The sequence below is a fragment of the Salminus brasiliensis genome, chromosome 5 (assembly GCF_030463535.1).
Source record: "Salminus brasiliensis chromosome 5, fSalBra1.hap2, whole genome shotgun sequence".
In the NCBI taxonomy this organism is placed as follows: domain Eukaryota; kingdom Metazoa; phylum Chordata; class Actinopteri; order Characiformes; family Bryconidae; genus Salminus; species Salminus brasiliensis.
In genome coordinates, this window is record NC_132882.1 from 5,708,573 (window position 1) to 5,731,658 (window position 23,086).

The window sequence follows — 23,086 nt, forward strand, 5'->3', positions numbered from 1 at the left end:
CCTATTAGCACCATGCTGCCTAATAATGCCAGGCATGGCCTAGAGGGGTATAAAGCCCCCCAGCATTGAGCTGTGGATCAGTGGAAGAACTGTGTTCTCTGGAATGATGGATGGTGGTGGAACTCCATCCAGTACTGTTGGGTGGTGACCATCCAACATCCTGCCCTCACTAAAGCTCTTGTCGCTGAATGCAATCAAATCCTCACAGCTATGCTGCTCCAAAATCTAGTAGAAAGCCTTCTTACCTGGATAGTAGAGACAGTTACTCCAAAGCCGGAATTAACTTTTTTTAATACTCTTGATTTTGGAAGAAGCAATGAATGAGCAGGTGTCCCAATACTTTTGTCCATTTGTATGTGGTGGAACATGGGATGAAACAACAAGATACTGAGGTACACAATCAAACAAGAACAGATGTATTGCCCTTGTTCACTCTCTTTCACACACACACACACACACACACACACACATTCTTCTGTATCTGCTTGTCCTCTGCACACTTTCTGCTTACCAAGTTGAGCTTTATCTGCTCTGCTCTGTCCACAGGCTCTCTTTTCCCAGAATGCCCTCTACAGAGAGTCAAAGTGAGGACAATCCTTACGACTACAGGAAGCTGCTGAGGAAGACCTCCCAAAGAGGAAGACTTATCAAACAGTACTAGCCTCTCTGGCCAGAAGCTTGATGCTAACGGTCTTCAGGGCTTATGCATACTCTGTAAATATTGATACAGTGGCTATCAGGCTGTGTGTCATTGGGTTCTGCACATTTAAGCTTAATGAAGGAATACTTCAGTCAGGACGTTGGTGGCTTTCTGAACTTGTACAATGCTAACATGCTAACTAGCTTCTATGTGTTATTAGGGCAGATTTAATTCTGAGGAATTTCTTTAAAGGGCAAGTCCAAGGGCAAGAAATCAGCCCAGCAGGCACCGGCTGTCAATTTGACGTCAGGAAGATGTTGGACAGACATTAAATTTGACTGGTTGAAAAAGTCACCAAAAATCAATATCAAAATCATAATGTCAAGCTTCAACATTTGACAGATGTTAATGAATTTTGATTAATTAACTCAACAATGTTTCCAACGTCTTCCAAACGTCACATGCAAGCATCATATTGATGTAAAATTCCAAAATTTAGTTGTGAAGTATGGTGACCAACCCCCAACACCTGCTAAAATTCATACTGTTCAGTTCTAAACTAAACATTTTACATTATGAACGTCTTTAAAATGTCACAAGACGTTTCATATTAAAATTTAAATTTCATGTTGCGAGGACAGTATGAATTTAACAGTATGAATTTTAGCAGATGTTGGGTTTTGGTCTCCATGCCTCACTACTAAATAGTATTTTACATTACTGTGATGTTGGCATGGGACGTTTGTCAGCATCATATTGATGTAAAATCCCAATATTTAGTTGTAAAGTATGGCGACCAAGCCCCAACATCTGCTAAACGTCATACTGTTAATGTCCATGCAGCGTGAATTTCTAACACTAGCGTAAAATTTAAATGTAAACGTGAAACATCTTGTGACATTTTGAAGACGTTCATAATGTTAAACGTTTAGCAGACGTTGGGTTTTGGTCTCCATGCCTTACAACTAAATGGTATTTTACATCACTGTGACATTGGCATGTGACATTTTGAAGATGTTTGTAATGTTAAACATATGGACATGAACATTATAAAGTTTAGCAGATGTAGAATTTTGGTTGCTTAACACCATGACTTGGATCCAACGTCTTCCAAGCGTCACATGCCAGCATCATATTGATGTATAATCCCAACATTTAGTCGTGAAGTATGGCGACCAAACTTCATACTGTTAACGTCTTATATTCATTATGTTAAACGTCTGGACATGAACATTATAAAGTTTAGCAGATGTTGGGTTTTGGTCTCCATACCTCACAACTAAATCACTATGACGTCGGCATGTGACGTTTGGAAGACGTTTGACCTAAAACCAACAATATCTCAACGTTAGCTGTTGTAACTATTCTACGACTCTACGCCAAATTGATGTTGGCATTAGACGTTGTCCTGACATTAAATTGTGGTCACCTGACGTCACGACCTACATTCAACCAGAGAACAGCGTCTGCCGATGTTAGCCGCCTGTTGGGAGGGGTCGCCATGACTACAACACAAATATTGCCATGTTAATGAATCTGCATGAGTCTTTATATGAGATGTTCATGCAGGTAAAACAAATAGTGGGAAATCTTTGGGTTCTACTACCTCTGTAAACCTTTGTAAATCAGTGTCCTGGGAACCAGGCTGAGAACATTTTATCAACATTTCACAAAATACCTTTCTGTGACGTAGCTTTTAAAGATTTTACACAACTCATATCAGAACAGAGTGTGTTTCACATCAAACCCCACTCTCCATGACCTTGACTGTCTTATTTAATTACACTGGTCGATACTGGTGGAATTTCCATTTAACTGTCACAGTCAAGCTACATGAGCCCATCTCAGAATAAAGCTCTAATGATTTTAGGTCCATTTATTGGATAATTAGGATTTTAACTCTGTAAAAACGGAAAAGAGGTTCTAGACACTTTTAAATGCATATGTTTGGCTCTTAATTTTGGATTCAGACATTGGAATAAATGTGATGACCTCATTTTTTTATTAGCAGCTCCAGCTCCATCAGAGTGGGTGTTCTTTTGTAATTTCATCTACACACGCTCTGTATTCTTAGAGCTTAGATCGTAGATCTGTATTCTTAGATCTTAAATGGCCCGTGTCCTACATTTCTCTTGTATTTATGTATTTTTCCTTAAAGTCCATTTCCAGTGTTTGTGCAGCTTAATGCCATCATCATTTTTTACACAACTATTTTCTAACCTCTCTATATTCCCTTGAGGCTATTATTGTATCTTTAAGACGGATACGAAATAAGCCAGCTCTGTTGTGAAGCACTGCTGAGAACTGCAATATGAGTGGGTGGGGCTAAACTGTGGTAGGCTGAATGGGAGGGGATATGCCATTGAGTTTTAAATGACAAAAAATACCCAAAGGATAAAGCGAGGTGGGCATACTTCACGACTAAATGTTGGGATTTTACATCAATATGATGCTGGCATGTGACGTTTGGAAGACATTGGATATGTTGTTGGATTTAAGTTGTGGTGTTAAGCAACCAAAATTCAACATCTGCTAAACTTCATAATGTTCATGTCCATATGTTTAACATTACGAACGTCTTCATGGACTGTATGATCTGGGGGGTGAATGTATAATATAGCCTGCTAACATAAATAATGTAAGACAACAACAAGGCAGGACATAATACACCAGGAAAATACATGCATCAACTAACACATATACTTCACACACAGAAGTGAAATTTAAATGACAAAAATACCCAAATGATAAAAGGGAGGTGGGCTTTAGGTTGTTGCTTACTGTACATAATTCTAGGTTACAGGTTACAGTTAGTAACTAGCTGACACTATGGCCTGGGGGTCGCAAGTTCGAATCCCGAGGCATGCCACTTTGCCATCAGTAGCTGGATTCAGAGAGAGCACAATAGGCTGTGCTGTCTATAGGTGGGTAGATGAGGCTCTCTTTCCCCTTATACCCCTTAAGAGATGCTGGTGGAGCTGGGGATCCAACACCTTCTTCCGAACACGTCGGCTGCCCTGTGATGATGCATTGGCCATGCAGTTAAAAAAGAGGCAGTGGCTGGCTTCACATGTTTCGAAAGAGGCCACGTTAAGTCTTTACCCTCCTAGTGGTGGGAACATGAATGGGTGGGTTAATGGGCAGGATCATTCGGGAAAATTTTACAAAGAAATGTATTGAAAAACTAAAATGATAAATTATTGAGAGAAACTTCCTGACAAGACACAATATACTGGCTAACTTACTCAATATGATTAGTAAATGATTAGTATGGAATTAATAATGGCAGGTACTCTGAGTTTGGGATGGTCGGGAGCATTGCTAATGCTATTGAGAGCTATTAGCAGGTGGGTTAATTGGCCTCCGTAAAAACATCCAAACCATCCAAAAAACAGCAGGAGCTTTAAAAGCAAATACAATCCAGTGTCTATTATTCCCAACCTTAACATACCACTCACAATGGTGAGTATAATCAATATTGCCTGTAATAAATATGAGTGCAGAGTCATAAACAGAGTCTTAGGGCCTGGGAGTCGAAAATGTCACCATTACCCAAAAGACAGAAAAGAGAGTTGCCTCAGTAAGCACTGAAGTGTGTTTTATTCCAATAAACTAACCCAACTTTCTTTTAATGTCTTTATTAAAAGATTAATAAATAAAATAGCCCAGCTATATATTAAAAAGATTAGCTATACTAATAAGGCATTTGTTCCCTGTGACACTTTTCAAATTTGTCCCACTTTGGGTAGAGAAGTTTATCTTATCATAGCCAGTGTTTTAGGCTCATAGTCAATCTTTAAGGACTAATTTATGGTCATTAAGTGCAACCTGTAAACCATTAAAGCAGTGCTGAAGGGATTTAACAGTAGAATGTATATATGTACATATTATATTTACATATTACTTCACAAACTTCTTCATTTGGGCCCATTAATAGGCCAAATTTCTAATGGCTATATATAACTATTGGACTATAGATTATATGTATAGATGCACTGATATGGGAGTTTTCAGTTGATGTGACACTTTTTTTAATATACGTTTCTGCTGATGATGATACATATACATTTATAAAATGTATAAAAACTGAGGCTAAGTCCACCTGGATCAGCATTACAGAGAATATAATGATTATTTCTGTTATTAAAATAAATACAGTTAAATTGATGCATTTCACTGCAGTAGTCCTGCATCTAATCAACAGTCAGCTCTAATGGAGCTCAATAAATACATCGGCACATACCAGCTTCCGATATCAGTCAAATCTAATCTAATGTGTCTGATGCGGATCTTCTATTAAAGCATTTATCGAATGACAGATACGTCCAACTTATAACTAGTGTCCCAAATGGCACAAGGCCGCTGTGGTTGTGCTACTGACTCGTGTATCTTTTCGACCCTGTTATGACCTGCTCACTTCATGTGATTAGTATCTGGGTTGTATCATGATCAGATTTGCGACACATGCGTTTACACTGGGTACTCAAATGCCTTTCCAGCTAATCAGACTGAAATCTCATCGCTGTGTAGGATGGAATATGCAAACTCCCTGGTTGAGCAGCAATTCTTACTGGTGTTTGGGTTGGACTGGGAGGGGCTCTTGGAGAGACGAATGTGTTATAACATGAGGCTCAGATGCATCTCGGATCAGACCTTCTCCTGAAGTGATCAGTTTGAGTGATCGGATTTGTATCTGGTTTAAATGAGTGGGGGGGTTAGTTCATACTTGCAGTTTTATGAGGTTCGGCCTCAGATCCGGATATACTCCTGATCCTCAAGACGCATGAAGTGACCAGGTGTGAACGGGGTCTTAGTTACGTGCTGAATCATGCTTAACAGCTCTGTGAGAGTTTGATGACTGTATTGATCGGCTTGTGCTTTATGTTCATGTGTGTCGTCTCATGAGGGCACTTAAAAGTGCTCAGTTTACTACTGATTCTTCAGGCTGTAAATTACCAAGATGTTTACAAACCAGGGCAGAAAAATAATCTGAATTATTATAAAGCTGTAAATATATGATGTCGAATTCTGTATCTGGATCTGGGTTATTGGAAAACAGGTACCTATGCTGTACATATTGTCCAGTGCTAATAATGCTGGAGTGTAAAACTTGTCATGTGGAGATATATAATATTTGAATGTCTCGTTCGATTAAATCGTGCGCTCTTCATTCACACACGTGTCTCGTCGTGTTGTTTTTTTCTCACCGAGCCATTTTTGTTGGTCTTGCAGTATATAATTCATCATCTCTCCAGCTTGCTAGTCTGTGTTTATCATTGCTGCGGTGGACCAGATGCCCTTGCTTGTTGTCTCCAGAACGTGCAAGCAGTCAGGCTGGCCCGGGCTCCTCTGTGAATATTGCACTGATTAGATGCCGATCTTACTCCCACACTCGAAGCGCTCCAGTTTTCCCATTAACGTGTTATTTTTATCTTAGAGATTTTCTTCCTGTCGTGTTTGACATCTGCATTTTGGGGGTAACTGCTTTTTCCTTATCTAAGCAGATCCTGTGTTTGATCTTCAACTGTCTTCCACAGCCAGAGTGAGGCCACGGCACCACTGCTTTGCCCCCAGCGGGTCATAATTGAGAGCGAAAGGGCAGAAACTGTGGAGAACCAGGAAAACTGCCTGGATCTGACAAAAAGACAAATCTAGACCCATGGTCTGAATACTAGGGATGTCCTGTGTGATCTGATCAGATCTGATCTGCTGAGCTGCTGATTAATGGGTTCAGTAAAATCCTTTATTTTAGTCTCAGTTTCTATAATCAGACTTTCTGGACTGATTGATTTAGTTTAGTCGAGACTTTTCTTAAAATCACTGTTTTATAGTGTTTAATATCTGATAATCCAGTCTGACCCTCCTCCCTGACCAATCAGCTCCCAGCTCCTTTACAACACTGCAGTCTGATCACTTCCTGTGTGTGTGTGTGTGTGTGTGTGTGTGTGTGTGTGTAGTGGTAAACACTCTGGACTGGTATCTGTGGTTGTTGGTCTACTGGTGTGTAATAACTGGTTTATAGTGGGTGAATGTGCTGTGTGTGTGGTTGGGGTTTCTATGGTGTGTGTGTGTGTTAGTATTAGCATTAGCCTCCACTCGGTTCTGAACGGGTTCTCTTCAGTGCTGGTTTATAAACAGAGAAAGGCGAGTGCCGGTTCTGCGGTTCTCCCGCTGGTAAAACGGTCAGTGTGTTTCAGTGAGAGTTTTATAAAGGATCAGATATTATGGTCTGTTTACAGGTTCCACTGTAAAATAGCTCCACACTTGCAGAACCTCAACTCCTTTATTTACCTTCTGAGAACGTCCACACTGCTGCTGCTGCTGCCGGCTGGGCTATAATGTCCATTAATGGCGCCAGATGAGGACACCAGATGGCGCTCTGAACACTGTGGTTCAAACAAAGACTCAGAACTGGATTGGGATTAAAATAGCCAAGACCCGATCCATTAAAATGTGCCTGGACATCCCTAGTGAATAGTTAAGGTAGTAGAATAGTTAAGGGAGTTTCCACATTTTAAGCAAAAGAATTGGGCCATATGAAGATTGCAAAGTGTTCTCAGTCTCTGTAGCGAAGTACTGCCAATAGAATAGGACTCTCTGCAGGAGCAGATAAACATGAACCTATTGGCACCAGGTGTGGGCTAGTAGAGGGGTATAAAGCCCCCCCGCGCCCCCCCTCCAGCCAGTATTGAGCTGTGGAGCAGTGGAAGAACTGTGTTCTCCGGAATGATGGATGATGGTGCTCCATCCAGTACGTTTGGGATGAGTTGGGGAGTTGGGGGTGAGGTGGGGTGGTGGTCATCCAACATCCTGACCTCACTAACGCTCTTGTTGCTAAATCAAATCAATCAAACCCTGAAAGCTGTGCTCTAATAAGCCATTAGAAAGCCTTCTTCCCTGGACAGTAGAGACAGTTATAATACCCTTGATTTCAGAGCAGGTGTCCATATACTTTTGTCATTTCCACCTCTACAAATACTAATACAGTATGCAAGTCTCTTGCTTGCTTGTCTGGAGGTCCACACCTAAAAGACTGTGCAGGTTTCCATAATGACCCCCCCCCTCCTCCTCCTCTTCCCAACAAGCCCCCCACCCCCCAAAATATACGCACTCATATTTATATATATATATACACATATCTAAAGTTGGACAGCTTGAGCTGAATTTGCGCACGGATGCGAGCTAAGCCGCGCGCCACGGCGACAGGAGGGGCCAAGAACTGTCACGACTCGGCGACGCAGGGCGGTTCGTCACCAAGTGAATCACGCTGGAATTTCTAGGGGGGGGGAACCGGGTTCTAGCATTACTGCAAATCAATGCTGTGTTACTGCTGCGCGCGCCATTATAAACTCCCGTCCTACTTTTCTCCCCATGCACGCTGGATTATGATGCGACCTGCATAAAAAAAAAATAAAATAAATTAAGCAATCCTTAATCCGCGCACGCTCCCCACCTCCCTGCGCTCGTGCAGTGTCTCCAGCAGCACCTGAAAGCATGCAGTGGAGAACTGCGCAGCTACACCGCCGTGCGCACGCCAGACAGTGTGGTGCATGCCCTGCGTAAAAGGTGCGTTGGTGCATGTGGACTTTTGCAGCGCCGAGGTTGGAGGAAACACTTTTGTGCGTCGATTGTGCATGCATGCACGCTCGCTCGCTCGCTCGCGCAGCTGGGCTTTGCAGCAGCAGCAGAAGCAGGAGCATCCAGTGAGGACCTGACCGGAGCTTTCAGCGCCTTCCCCCCCTTTTCTCCCCTCCTCTCCCCCTTTATTTGTCCTCTCCCTTCCCTCCAACACCCCTGGATGGGCTCTGTCCGTCTCTCCTAGCAGCAGAAAGCGTCGTTTTTGTGCAATGGCATCGCACGGCTTCTGGTCTCTGGGCGCCCAAAACGCAGGAGACAACAGCAGCTCGAGCACGCGTGAGTACAACGCACAAAAAGAGACAAAACAGAGGCTCAAAACGCTGATAAATCGCTAGTTTCGTGTTTACTATTATTTATATCGTGTTAAAATCCAGTGTTTTTAATTATGCCTCATTTTAAGGGCAGAAAATAGGACATTTAAGGCTAATGTCAATGTCGTGCGGTGCTGTGGCACGGATTCCTCCGCGTCTTTACAAAATAAAGGTCAAATTAAAGTTGCAATTTTAATATTAAAAAAATTAATAAAATAAAAACACTTCGTTTTTGTGTGTTTTTCGTTTATCTCAGCTCGGGCTTGGTGCCAAGCGGCGGCCCAAAAATTCACAGGAGGCATCGGGTCGAAATTATGTGGTAAGCTTTTTTTATTTAGCACGAATTTTATTCATTTAACGTTAATGTATTTGTTCTTAACATATAAAAGACCCCTATTATTAATATTATTATTATTATTAATATTATTATTTAAAAAAATGACGTCAAAATGTACCTCTCAATTTCTAAAAATACACAAACCTAATTAAAAATAAAAATAAATGGTGTATTTGAAGCGCTGCTGAATGTGGGAGAGGTGGAGAAAGGCGCAGACCCCGCTGCAGCCAAACCGGGAGGAGACTCTCTGGCGGAGAGCTGCAGCTGCAGTGAGAAACCATGCCTCTGCTCCAAAGCCACGGTGGGCTTCTCACACCTCTATTCAACAGGTAAGCACCATAAACACAGCGACCTGTATCGATTCTGAGATGTATATATATATATATAATAATATATAATATATATATATACTGTATGCATGTGTGTGTGTGAGCGTGCGCGCGTGAGGGAGCGTGCGTGGATGTGAAAATAGGGTTTCACACTAAATTAAAATAAAAATAAAAATTCAAGTTATTTAATCATGAATAATAATAATAATACGTTTTCTTTTTAAATCTATTTTTATAAACACAGATTTATGTCTAAAAGTATATTTTATTTTATTTTTTTCGTTTTTTTATTCTTGTTTTTTGCGATTTTTGTGTCGTGTTGATAAATTAATTAAAACGAATATGTCTTTATAGCTGTAGATTAATACAGTAAATACGTTAATAATTAGAAATTATTATTTTTGACGAAAAATGAATGCATTTTTAATAAACCTCAGACGTTTTGTTAGTTATTTTTTTATTGTATTATTTTTATTTTCGTTATTCGTGTATTTATTTATTAGATATATTTTTATTTTTAACGAAATCAGGATTTCTCTGTCGTCTCACGGAGCGTTTTTTATTTATTTATTTATTTATTTATTTATTTATTTATTATTATTAAAAAAAAATTTTACACCCAAATTTCGCCTTCTTTATATCGACATTTTTTAAATCATATATGCTAATCATCGTTATTATTTCCAGACCTCCTGCCCGCGCTGGACGGCGACATGAAGACGATGAACTTCCTCCAGGAGGTGGTGGATATCTTGCTGGCCTACATCGTGGAGTCCTTCGATCGCTCCACCAAGGTGATTGACTTCCACTACCCGAACGAGCTGCTCCAGAGGAACAACTGGGAGCTCTCGGACGAGCCGGAGACCCTGGATGATATTCTGATCAGCTGCAGAGCCACTTTAAAATATGCCATTAAAACCGGTAGGAAAATAATTCTATTATAATCTATTTTCTTTATAGAACCTCTTATATAAAGCTGTATAATTATATATATATTTATATATATATATATATATATATATATATATATATATATATATATATATATAGCTAGTTAAGTGCTGTATTTTAGGCTGGAGAAGACTGTTGTGGTCAGGTTTTATCCCTTTTATCATGTTTGCTCAGAGATTTCAGCATTTCTGCTCCTTTCTCTGCTCTATTTTCTTAATTTCGTAGTTTAATGTTTTTCTTATGAGAGGTGACACTCATATCAATGCGCGTCTGGGCATGCATGCAGATGTTCCTGTGACTGGCGGATGGATACACTGCTAATATGACCAGTAGTTAGACTTTCCTTATTGAACCTGCATGTGTTTTGTCTGTTATTCAGGTTATTAACACCATATTTATGGTCATATTTTAGGTTAGACCTGTAAAGACAATTTAGTATTTTAATATTATAGTGCTATTTGTTATTTTAATTAAGCAGTGTTTTAAATTCTGTATTTGATGGTCGTTTTTCTTCTTATTCCTAATGTTTCTCTTTTGAGAAGCGACTGCCATTCATCAGTGTGCCATCATGCATGAGTGCAGATGTTAACTCTTTTATTCCCAACCCTAATGAATGAGCTATGGCCAGGGAAAATGGTACAGAACATGCTCTGTTTTATCTAAATCACCAAGGGCCTGTTTTAAAATATTCTTTACTCCGTTTTGGAAATAATGACATTATGACCTTTTTAAGAACGTTTGGATTGTCTCAAGCTTGCTGCTGATGTTTGACCTGCTTGACCTTCATTCCACCGTTGTGAAGCACAAGCAAGAAATCCATAAGTGTGATCTTAGCCGACAGAAATGACCATAAAGATCCATTAATTTCACTGTCCTTTTTTCCCCCTCATTATTCGGGCTATTTATAGCGCACCCCAGGTACTTCAATCAGCTCTCCACTGGATTAGACATGGTTGGCCTGGCTGCAGATTGGCTGACGTCGACTGCCAATACTAATATGTGAGTGCGGCTCCTCTCATCCTAAAAAAAGAGAAAACGCTCACACACAGAGTGAACCACAGTCATTTCCGTTTCCTGTCCCCGAACACCCCCCCCCACACACCCTCCCGTTGTTGATTTGGGAGCTGTGCATGCAGATAGCACACGTTCTCTCTCCCGGCAACAAATTGAAAAGGATGAAATGAAAGGCAGCCCAGCTTTGACACTGCCCACCCTCCATCGCTCCGTTATCACGACCATTCAGGGGGAGAAAATTAGAGCGGAATTAAAATTAGCATTCGTTGAAGCTCATCAAAATGCGAATATTTTTCCGGCGCTCGTGATTTTAAGGATTTTTTCTGAAATGGAATGAGGATAACAGGATTTTAGGGGTGTTATTCCTAAGGGTACATAGACAGTACCTTAGTTGCAGTAAATTGTACATGCAAGGAAGGAAAAGGAAAAAGATGAGAGGCTGTAGATTTGCCTCTCAGTAAATTACAGCGGATCATTATTTTTCATATACAGTATTCTATAGAAATTATTGCAGCTATGTGAATTTTACAGTCCTCTCAATGTGAGGGACTGTTGTCTTTGGCTCACTTAAATAGAATAGACTCGGACCTGGTTCCTTGGACAGCATTTGTGGTGAAAAATGCTATAGAAATATATTTGAATTAAATTGAATTGAACTAAATGGAATTGAATACACACATGCCTCTGCACATTTAAATCATTACTGTCACACAAAAACCTTGTTCTTCACTTCTTGACATGATCTGAATCAGGCAGTTGTTGTTTATATTGTGTATAATTGTCCTGATGAATAGACCAATAGAAATGCTCTGAAATGACTGGGATTCAAATCTTTTTACATTGACTTCCATTAAAAGTGAAGAATGGTTTTTCCTTTTTCTGTAAAGTTCTCATTTTGGAAATACAAGGTTTTTGTATGACAGCAATACTGTTAATTCTACATGAACTCTGTAAAACACAAATGAAATTTTGACCAATGAAACTGAAATACAGTTAGCACTACCAAATCTCTACAATCCCAGCAATTTTAGAGTAACAAGTGATGGGAAATGCAGTCTTCACGTTAGCATTAGCACGTTAGCTCAGGGCTTATATACAGTATTTACTCCTGGCTGGCCCCTTTTTATTAAAATAAAATGTAGATTTTATTAATATCTGTTTATTTATTTCGCTTTTAGCAATAAGGGTGCTACAAAAGGTTCTGTGAGCAATGCCATGGAAGAACTACATGTGTTACAAGAGATCTGTGAGGGTCCTCAACACTCACACATATAGTATTTGGACAATAGTATTGGGACACCTGCTCATTCCTTGTTTCTTCAGAAATCGATGGTATTAAGAAGAGACTTGGATTCAAATCTTTTTACATTGACTTCCATTGAAAGTGAAGAAGGTTTATTCCTTCTACTGTAAAGTTCCCATTTTGGAAATACAAGGTTTTTGTGTGACAGCAGTAGAGTTAATTCTACATGAGCTCTGTTGATCACAAATGAGACTGAAATCATTCCCAACATTAAATACAGTTGGCACTACAAAATTTCTACAATCCCACCAATTTAAGAGTTCCCAGTGATGGGAATCTGTGGAGCCAGTTCCAAAAGTAGATTTCTGACAATTTTCAATTTTTAAAAATATCGAGAAAGAGACCCTCCAAATTTTGCAATTATTAATTATTAAAGCATCTGCTACACTATTTTGATTAATGATATTAATGCATATTCTCTGCATCTACAGCTGATCTACAGTGACACAAGATCTCAGTTAATTTCTATTATATGACCTAATTATTTGACCCTTCCTTATCAGCTACGTCGGATGGGTAGATGCCAATTCCGTGGTGTGGAAGGACACCTTTCCTAGACAGTGACCGCATTGAACTTCGCATTGAAGGTCTCTGTGGGAATCGAGAATCAGCGGATCTCTGACCACTCTTATTCTGTAGAGGCCCTGTGAATTACAGTGAGATTCTGAGGAGCAGCTTGAGAGGGAGGGATGGTTTCGAGGGTGGGGGGTGGTGGTTGAAGGTCAGGGATAGATGTGGAAACATATCTTTTACGCTTGCATTTTTATAATGCAGTGTGTTTGGGGCTTTTTAAAATGCAATTCAAATAAAAATAAAAAAAGGAACCAAATAATTGATTCTTTTTGGAATCGACTCCCAGTCCCAACACATCGCCTCAGAATCAAGAGCAGGAAGGAAAATGCAGTCTCCACGTTAGCATTAGCACATTAGCTCAGGGCTTATATACAGTATTTACTCGTGGCTGGCCCCTTATTATCATTTTTTTTTTATGTATTACACTTTTAGCAATAAATGTGCTACAAAAGGTTCTGTGAACAGTGCCATGGAAAAGCCACTTTTGGTTCCATAAAGAAGAGATCTGTGAGTGTGAAGAATGTGGTAAAGAAGATATCGGTTAAGAACTTTTATATTAAGCCAAGGTCCTTCACACTCACACATATAGTATTTGGACAAAAGTATTGGGACACCTGGTTTTACTTTCCTTGTTTCTTCGGAAATCGAGGATATTAAAAAGAGTTGATCCTGCTTTTGTTGGAGTAACTGTCTCTACTGTCCAGGGAAGAAGGCTTTCTACTAGGTTTTGCATTCAGCAACAAGAACATTAGAGAGGTCAGGATGTTGATTGATTACCCCTCCCCACCATCATCCACAGCTTCCCAGCCCATCCCAAAACTATCCATCATTCCAGAGAACACAGTTCTTCCACTGCTCCACAGCAGTTTATACCTCTCTACTAGTCCACACCTGGCATTATTAGGCAGCATGGTGCCACTAGGTTCATGATGTTCATCTGCTCCAGAGAGTCCTATTCTATTGGCAGCACTTCTCTACAGGGACTAGACAAGCAGTGTTTGTGTGTGCATTTGCACATCTGTGTCAGCAATGGGTGCAACTTAAAGTAGATGAATGCATTCATCAGAAGGGGTGTCCATAAACAATAGGACAGATATTGTACATCTCTGGTAGAAACATGGTGCTTTATGTGGCATTGCTCAAAGAACCATTTGACCCTGTACTGCCACTGACAGACTGCTATATGACCACTCAGTATGACCGACACAACCAGAAGGTGACGTTTTTGTTTCGCTCTGCTTTCTTCCTTTGGACGTGGTCATGTGACCTCCTGGTGGACAGGTTTACCTATGAGGTGGCTCCGGTGTTTGTCCTGCTGGAATATGTCACTCTGAAGAAGATGAGGGAGATCATCGGTTGGGAAGACGGCCGCGGGGATGGCATATTCTCACCAGGTGAGCAACAGACCTGACAGAACTAGGAAAGGGTCAGTATGAGCTGATTTGATACCATGTTGTGATTCAGACCCGTGCCAATAACTGATCATTCAAAGAATTCACACTGAAATCCATAAATCAAGCGCAGGGAACTATGATTTTACAGCCAAATGTCTGTCAGAAATGACACTGTTATGGTTTAGGGGTCAGTTTTTGGGTCAGGGTTAAGCCCAATAATGGAGTACACAGCATTCTCCTTTACATAGACAATATAGAGCAGGACTAGGCTTAATTTCTGTCCAGAGAAATTTTTTATCATATTTATTGCTGCTATCAAATCATTCAAATAAATAATTTTAAGCACAATTAATAACATTTGTCTTATTAAAGAAAAAACCTGACCCAAAAGAAAGAATTTTGGGGCTCAGAGTGGCGTAGCGAATTGAATCCTGAGCCATGCCGCTTTGCCATCAGCAGCTGGAGTCTGAGAGAGCACAATAGGCCCTGCTTTCTACGGATGGGTAGTAGGGATGCAACGATCCATCTTTTTCTGTTGCGATACAGATAGCGATACATGAACTTTGCGCATCGGCCGAAACCCAACACCGATTCATTCATACCATTGTTGAATTAATAAACCATGTATCTCAGCATGTGGGAGAAACCTAAGGCATCAGGATTGACTTAAACATTACTTTATTACTTTGTAAAGCAAACTATAACAAATGAACACAGATATTAATGAACCCAATTTCTGTTTATTGGTCACTTAAATATAAATATAATTACTCTGCTGGACCTCGGCTCATTGTTGTCTGGGCTCAGGACTTTTATTCTGAAATTTGACGTCTGTGAGACTAAAGAGGAGCTAGCAGCTCCTCCCTTCTCAGTTCTTCTTGTATGGAAGACGAGCTGGATTACTCGCTGAGAGATGATGACAGGTTAAAGGCACCACACCTGCTGGTTGCTATGCTCTGTGTATGAGGTCTGTAGGTTTATCTGATCCTGGGTTACCGGCGGATTACCGTAAAAATGGATCGGCCCTTTGGATCAGACTAATTATCCGATACCCAATCCAGCTAATTTGGAAGTAACGGGGCCGATATTCTATCCTAGTATCGGATCGTTGCATCCCTGGTGGGCAGATGGCGCTCTCTCCCCTCATCACTCTTAAGTGATGTTGGCTGGCACAGGCGTCTGTTAGCTGGTATGGGGGGGGGCTGGGGACCATGCTGTATTGGTGACAGTTCGGTGTCTGGCATCACATGTATCAGAGGACCGCTTAAGTTCACGAATCCGGCTTTTTCAGTTTCCAATACCGATACATGAACTTTACATATCGGTTGATACCCGATACCATTGCTGAATTAATAAACCGTATAGAGCACCATGTGGGAGAGACTTTAGGCATCAGCATTGACTTAAACATCACTTTACATAACTTTGTAAAACAAACTAACAAAACAAATGAACAGAATAGATATAAATCTACTACATTTTCCTAAATAAACAATCATGCAGATCAAAATTCTTAAAATCTATTGAAATAAACCAAATGTATCAGCCAAAAATATAGATTATAAAAGATAAGTAGAATCATTTTGTCAAACACAGTAATCTATCTCAATTTTTTTAATTTAGTGTAAACAGTAATCCAAAATAAATTCTAGCAGCTGAACCTGAAAATAAATCAGTAACTTGGTCAAACATACAAACATCTAAACATTTAGTTCAGTCTCACACCAACCAATTAAAGTGAAAGGATCAGTTCCATGGATCGGCCTAATTATCCGATACCAGATCCAGCTAATTTTGTTAAAATCAGGACCGATATCCGATCCTAATATCGGATCGATACATCCTTAGTGTTAAGTCCTTACTTACCTAGTGTCGGTTTTGGACAGCTTTGGACGGGTGGGTTAATTGGCAGAACCAAATTTGGAGGAAAAAGGGAAAAAATATGACCAGAAAAAAATGAGCTTTAGGAATCTTGCCTGAGCGTTCTTCTTAAATAAGCAGTGTGAGTGCATAAAGTAGGGCTGCATGATATTGGAAAAAACTGACATATATAAATATAAGCAAATATACCACGAAGATGCTAAAAATGGACTCCATGTATCCATGATTGGAGTAAAATAAATGACATTGGGCAGATAAAACCTTCCCTATAAATCTGGTATTTCTTGAATTAAGCAAACCTGCCAGCAGAATAAGACATCAGCAGATGAAATCACTTAAAATCACTTAAAATACATTTATATAAGATTTAAATAAGATACATTTGAATTGAATGTGAATTTCTACAATTTCTATCATTTCTACAATAATTTCAAAATTAGACATATCAGATATTACGGATTTTACTTGCTAATATATAAGATCTATCATGGAAAACGAGATCAATGCAGGATTTCCTTTCGTATCAAACAACAAAAATGTAGTGTATTGCACAACCCTAGGGTGTATAGTGTTATAGTATAGCAAAGCAGTGGTGTTTTGCCTGTGGCTGTGGTATTGGCCACTACGCTATCCAGTCTGCCATCCACTTCAGGCAGTTTGAAAAGAATGGAAATGCTCAGCACTGGTGACTGTGTACTTAAATAGATCACTATTTCCATCTGTAGTTCCAGTATCAGATGTTTAATAATAGTAATAGTAATTAAATGTTTTTTGTTTACCTGCGAATTACACATCTCCTGAGACTATGTCCCGTACCTCCATAAAGAACTGCTCCCATTCTGATTGCCTCTGCTGCTGAGCCCGTGTCTGTATTGATCTGTGTGTGTGTGTGTGTGTGTGTGTGTGTGTGCTTAGACTTTCTCTAGCAGTGTGTGTCCCACCATCCTTAAATGTCAGGCTCAAATAAATACATCATGAACTTAAGCTGTTTTCTGGGCCCTGGTCCATTTCTCCCTGAGAGTTTTGGACGTTTGACCAAGTGTGAAAGTCGAGAGTGGCCCTTGGTCTTTCTAAAAAACTTCAGGCAAGGCTAATGTGGCCTGTAGAGAGTGTGGGAGCTCCCAGTGCTACATGTTGAATGTGTTAAGCTTTGTAATGGTGAGGAAGGGAACAGACAGAGACAGTAGGTATACATTTACATTTACGGCATTTAGCAGACGCTCTTATCCAGAGCGACTTACAAAGTGCTTTGCTATTTACCCAAGAAAACCTTAGCTAGTTAGAATAGGCTAATAATTCATGTAAATATAAATACACTACAGAAAATATCAGTGTCAAATAGCAGGTGAAACCCTCTTAAATCTAGTCTAAATATCTAATATTTCTCTTTTTTAGATTGTTTTACAAATATTGTAAGACTATTCAACTTATTACTCATTTATTTATACTTGTTTTAAGTCATTTTATCTACCAAAAGTGTCTTTTTTTCCACTGACAGAGGATTTTGCTGGTATCTAGCAGCATTTCTTAACAAAAGCTGAACAATAAAATCTGGTATTTCTTGAATTAAGCAAACCTGCCAGCAGAATAAGACATCAGCAGATGAAATCACTTAAAATCACTTAAAATACATTTATATAAGATTTAAATAAGATACATTTGAATTGAATTTGAATTTCTACAATTTCTATCATTTCTACAATAATTTCAAAATTAGACATATCAGATATTACGGATTTTTCTTGCTAAAATATATATATATTTGCAGTATTCTCAAAATATAATGAAACAAGGAGGTGGTATTTGTATGGGATTTTGAACAGTTAGAGTGTCTATAATCCACTAAAGGAACAGTATAGTAGTAAAGATGTGAGCTGGCAAGAAATTTACATCTGTTTTTGTCAAAAATGCAATGGATGAACCCAGTATCTACTACAGTGCAAAAACCTTATGAACAAATGTGAAGTGTAGTATCCACCCACGGTTCAGAAAAAAACCTGTGCTTAAAAAAACACCTGTGATAATGAACCCCCTCTCCAAACACACCCAGACTCGGTTCTGAGGTTATAGACTCCAATAATCAGGACAGATGTAAAAAACAACCTTGGACATAGTAAACTAAAGAGGTTCTGGAAGAACTCAGCGTACTACAGACTAAGTCATGAAAACATCTGAACATCTATTTCCTAAATATCTCACGTTAAATATGTTAAATAATGGAAACACCTCTGTACATGGACGTCAGCACAACTGTTAATGTCATAAAAAGTAACGATACAAATGATAGTAATGAGGTTGTGTAGCAGAAGTTTGGGCATCCCCTAATCCCTGCTACACAACCTCATTAAAACATAGAGGAGTATCCGAGTCAGACTCGTACTGTGAGTGGCATGTCCAGTTCAGTCCAGTTAGAGATTATTAGGTAACGTCTCATTCAGGCCCACTAACTTGTTGCACTGTCTCCCTCCAGGTGGCGCCATTTCCAACATGTACGCCATGTTGCTTGCTCGCTACAAGATGTTCCCTGAAGTGAAAGAGAAAGGGATGTCGTCGGTCCCCAAGCTGGTGGCCTTCACTTCTGAGCATGTATGAGCACTTTTAATCTGCTAGTGACTCTTTATTGCTTTAACTGTTGAAATGAAGAGCTGGGCTAAGCTTGAGGGGATGGTGTACACATTCGGAGTAGGGGGCTAAACCTGATCTGAAGGTGACGATTCTGCTGCATCAGTGTGTTTATTATAGTATTACTGTAATTAGGTCTGACATTTCATTTTTTTTTTAAAAGATCAGTTCATCACCTGTAATTCCTCTGCAGCAGGTTTTGGATGTTAGACTTGGTTGTGTTGAGTTAAGTATACGCTCATATTCCCAGGTGATGTTCAGATGTAAAAGTCCCTCTAGAATTCCCTGTGTTTGATCATTTAATTCTGAATCATACAAAAAACAATTGAATATTGGTAAAATTCACAAATTTGAATTTGAAACAGATGGCATGATGTGTCTACTGTTATTTCATAAATAGTCATAATCAAAGTAAATCGTTTCAAACCACTGTTATCAGGATGTCTGGGGTTTTGGTTTGTGGTCATATATGTTTACAGGAGCAGAAACGGACTAAGTACTAGTTGTTTAAGGTATCTTTTAAAGGGGTTAAATCATGCAAAACATTTTTGTATATATATCTATATATATATATCTATCTATCTATATATATATATATATATATATATATATATAACTAAACTTACTCAACTGAAGAAACATCTTTAATCATCATTTATGTCATTTTCCTTTGAGGAAAAAGTTCTCCCCCCTCCCCCACCTCATTTATCACTCCTTCAGATGTGTAGAATCAGACTCAGCTGCAGAACATCAGCTGCAGATGATCAGAACATGGTTGGAGAGGATTATTCTGGAGGAGTCTGGAGTCTTATCGAAACCTCAGACGTTTAGTCTGGTCTGATCTTGATTGATGGTTGAAGTGAGGGGTGAAGAAGATCACCATCATGGCCAGATCCAATGAGCTCTCTGAGGCCTATATATATATATATATATATATATATATATATATATATATATATACATACACATACGGTCCACATATATAAAAAAAAAAGTAAAAAAGTAATTACTTACCTTGGTAAAAGGTAATTAGTTGCCTCGTGTGTTTAAGGTGGTAGTAACTTCAGTTTCCTGCAGATGGCGCCGCACAAGGCTATAAATTCATGTGCGGTGTGTGACAGGACTCGTAGATTGAGAAGAGGTGATACAGTGCAGTGAGGGTCTCGTTGGATGTGTGGAAAATGGGTCACAAAGCAGATACAGTTAATGATTGGCTAAAAGAAGTGACTGAATTTGGGCGTGTTAAAGGCCATAGTGTGAAGGAAGGAGCTGAATCTGTAGGTGTATGGAAGCTTACGGTCATACGGGTCTACCAGCAGTGGCAGAAATCCTCCTCAGTATTGTGTCCGAAAGGCGAAGTTGACGGACAGAGGGACCGCTGGCGAGTTTCACACGCTGCTTTGTGACACCAATTCCCACTCTCACTGCACTGCACTGCACCACCTTTTTACACCCCGCAGGTATTTATAGCCCGATCATCCTCATACAGCGCCATCTGCAGGAGCCTGAAGTTATTACCGCCTTAAACACGCAAGGTGACTATTTTTTTATGGCCTGGGAGTTTTTCTTATATATTTATATAATTCATTGCACGTCATATGGAAACAGTTACACAGTTAAAACACACTGTTTACCCATAACTGTGAGTCCATACTGTTCATAAATGAAAACCAAGCTGTAAAAATAACCTGTTATAAAAAATAATAATTTAAAGAAGCTCATTTAAGTATATTTACATATATCAGTCTTAAAACTGAGTGTTTTATCAGTATGAAGTAAGGTTAGAAAATGATAATGCAGAAATGAACTACAAAACCCTCAAAATGAACCGAAATATTATGAAAAATAATAAAAACATACAAGAACAAAATGAAGGACATGGGCTCTTTAAAATCTGTCATCTGTGCTGGACGTCCTTTTCACACCCACTGTAGCAGAGTGCAACTTCATTCTACTCTACTGCAGCTCCTTTTTTGTTAGTGTAAAATGTCAATATGTCTCATTATTACAGCTAAAAGTCATCCTGACACTCAGTCCAGCAGCAGACGGGTGTACTGGCTGCAGTATCTGCCCCTGAGCCGTTTCAGAGGTTTCATTATAACTGTTATTAATAGAATGATTCTGTAAGACCTCCAGTTTTTCATGCCTAGAGAAACACACTGCACAAGTTTATTGCCCTTGCCTGATGAAGTGGTATTGATTGTAGGGGTCTGAACATTGTGTCTGACTGTGTGTTTCAGAGCCATTTTTCAATCAAGAAAGGAGCAGCGGCCCTGGGAATCGGCACAGAGAGCGTCATCTGTATTAAAGCGGATGAGAGGTGGGTCTGGATAATCCATACTGATGTTTCACGTGCATGAGCTCGCAGATGTCTTGATGAAAATCGCATATGGCTCCAGCGCTAACGCTCTGCTCTTGTCTCCGGCAGGGGTAAGATGATACCTTCGGACCTGGAGAGGAGGATAGTGGAAGCCAAGCAGAAGGTAATTTGAAATTCTGGCCCACGCCCGTAAAAGCACATTCCTTGGAGGTTCGTTTGCTCTCCACATGACCTTTTCAGCCCAGTTTGTTGAAGTGATCTGACTGAAGGGACGTGATGGTCGGACGCTGACCTTAGTGCGACCTTTTGAAAATCTGCTTTCTTCATTTCTTCTTCTTCTCTCACTTCCTTCCCCATGCTCTGTTTGTCACGGCTGTGCTTCTCCTTCTTCTGTTTCTGTCTTTGTTTATTGTCTTTGCTTCTTTTTTTTTTTCTCTTCTCCATCTCTACCCAGAACCCAGAATTCAGCGTCAGCCTCCAGGAGTTTTTTTTTTTCAGCAAGATCCGTTATTTTGTCCTTCTCTCCAGATTTAGGTTTCAGATGTTAGATCCAGGTTTCAGCTTCCATTTCCTGAGACTTCGAACACCTAGACGTGTTAAAACAACTTAACATCTTTTGTTTGAAACCACCCATTTTGTAAGTGAGCAGATCTCCTCCAGTTAAGAGAGCAGAAGTATAGAGGCCATACACAAAGTGCAAACCACCAGAAGATACACTCAGATGAACCAGAAAAGTTCTGGAACAAAGTTTAATTAACTGCTGAGATCAAGGTTAACAACCTGCACCAAAGTGAGGGAAAGGCCAGAAAGAAATCCTGTCAAGCATGGTGGAGGTAGTGTCATGGCTTGGGCTTGCAGGGGTGCTTCTGGAACAGGCCCATTCATCTTTATTGATACGTTTAACTCATGATGGAAGTGCATTCAATCTAATAGAGATAAACTTCATCCTGCTGCAAGTAGAGGGGCAGCGGTATAACGGTTTTAGGTTAACCATGGTATGAAAAGTGATGGTTATCATACACTGTACATATTGATATTAGTAAAAAAAATGCAACCAAATTCAAAATGCAAATAAATCCCACTAATTTCTGCCCATTTTCAGAGTTTTAAAAAAACCAAGCAATAATAATGTAATAGAGAAGATAATCAGTAGATTAATCCATAATGCTAATAATATTAGCTTGAAATAAAAGAGCTTCACCTCACATGTAGCTTTTTTGGTTATTCTTTTTCAAATGGGAGATTTTTACAACTTTTTTTTTTCATTAAAACATTGGCTTAATTATAGTAAATATTAAGTTTAGCCATTATTTATATGGTCTGTGTGTAATAATAATAATAATAATAATAATAAAAGAACAACATTGTGAAATACTGTGTACTGTGATACTGTAAAATCATGATGTTTTCTGATGGTTATCATACTGTAAAAATCTCACACCCTCAAACCCTAGCTGCAAGATAATGACACAAAACACACTTCCAACACGAGACGAGATGTCTTCATCAGGGGGAAATGTGGACGGTTTAGACTGGCAAAGTCAACCCACAGATCTTAGCCCAAATGATTGAATTGTCCCTCTTTAATCAGAGATTAATAGGAAGGAACCCCTAAATAAAAAGGGAACAGACTAAATCTGCAGTAAAATCCTGGAAAAACCTCATAAAGGAAGAATACAACTGGTTTGGTGATTCCAGTTGGTTGTTGGCTTGATGCAGGTATTATAAGCAAGTAATCTATATATATAAGATATATCAAATAATATATCAGGA

The 23,086-nt window shown here is 39.4% G+C and overlaps 2 protein-coding genes across 2 annotated transcripts in view; both read left to right on the plus strand.

Annotated features, from left to right (window-relative positions):
• myo3a (myosin IIIA) overlaps positions 1-1,129 on the plus strand; it is a 115,199-nt gene extending 114,070 nt beyond the window's left edge. The window contains exon 37 of the mRNA XM_072678687.1: positions 547-1,129. Coding sequence (XP_072534788.1) covers positions 547-661 — 115 coding nt within the window. The 3' untranslated portion in view covers positions 662-1,129. The remainder of the gene's footprint in view (positions 1-546) is intronic.
• Positions 1,130-7,937: 6,808 nt separating this feature from the next.
• Positions 7,938-23,086, plus strand: part of gad2 (glutamate decarboxylase 2) — a 38,490-nt gene continuing 23,341 nt past the window's right edge. Inside the window, exons 1-9 of the mRNA XM_072679297.1 lie at positions 7,938-8,554; positions 8,846-8,908; positions 9,106-9,255; positions 9,943-10,176; positions 11,115-11,205; positions 14,378-14,490; positions 18,842-18,957; positions 21,234-21,313; positions 21,422-21,476. Of these exons, the coding sequence (XP_072535398.1) occupies positions 8,488-8,554; positions 8,846-8,908; positions 9,106-9,255; positions 9,943-10,176; positions 11,115-11,205; positions 14,378-14,490; positions 18,842-18,957; positions 21,234-21,313; positions 21,422-21,476 (969 nt within the window). The 5' untranslated portion in view covers positions 7,938-8,487. The remainder of the gene's footprint in view (positions 8,555-8,845; positions 8,909-9,105; positions 9,256-9,942; positions 10,177-11,114; positions 11,206-14,377; positions 14,491-18,841; positions 18,958-21,233; positions 21,314-21,421; positions 21,477-23,086) is intronic.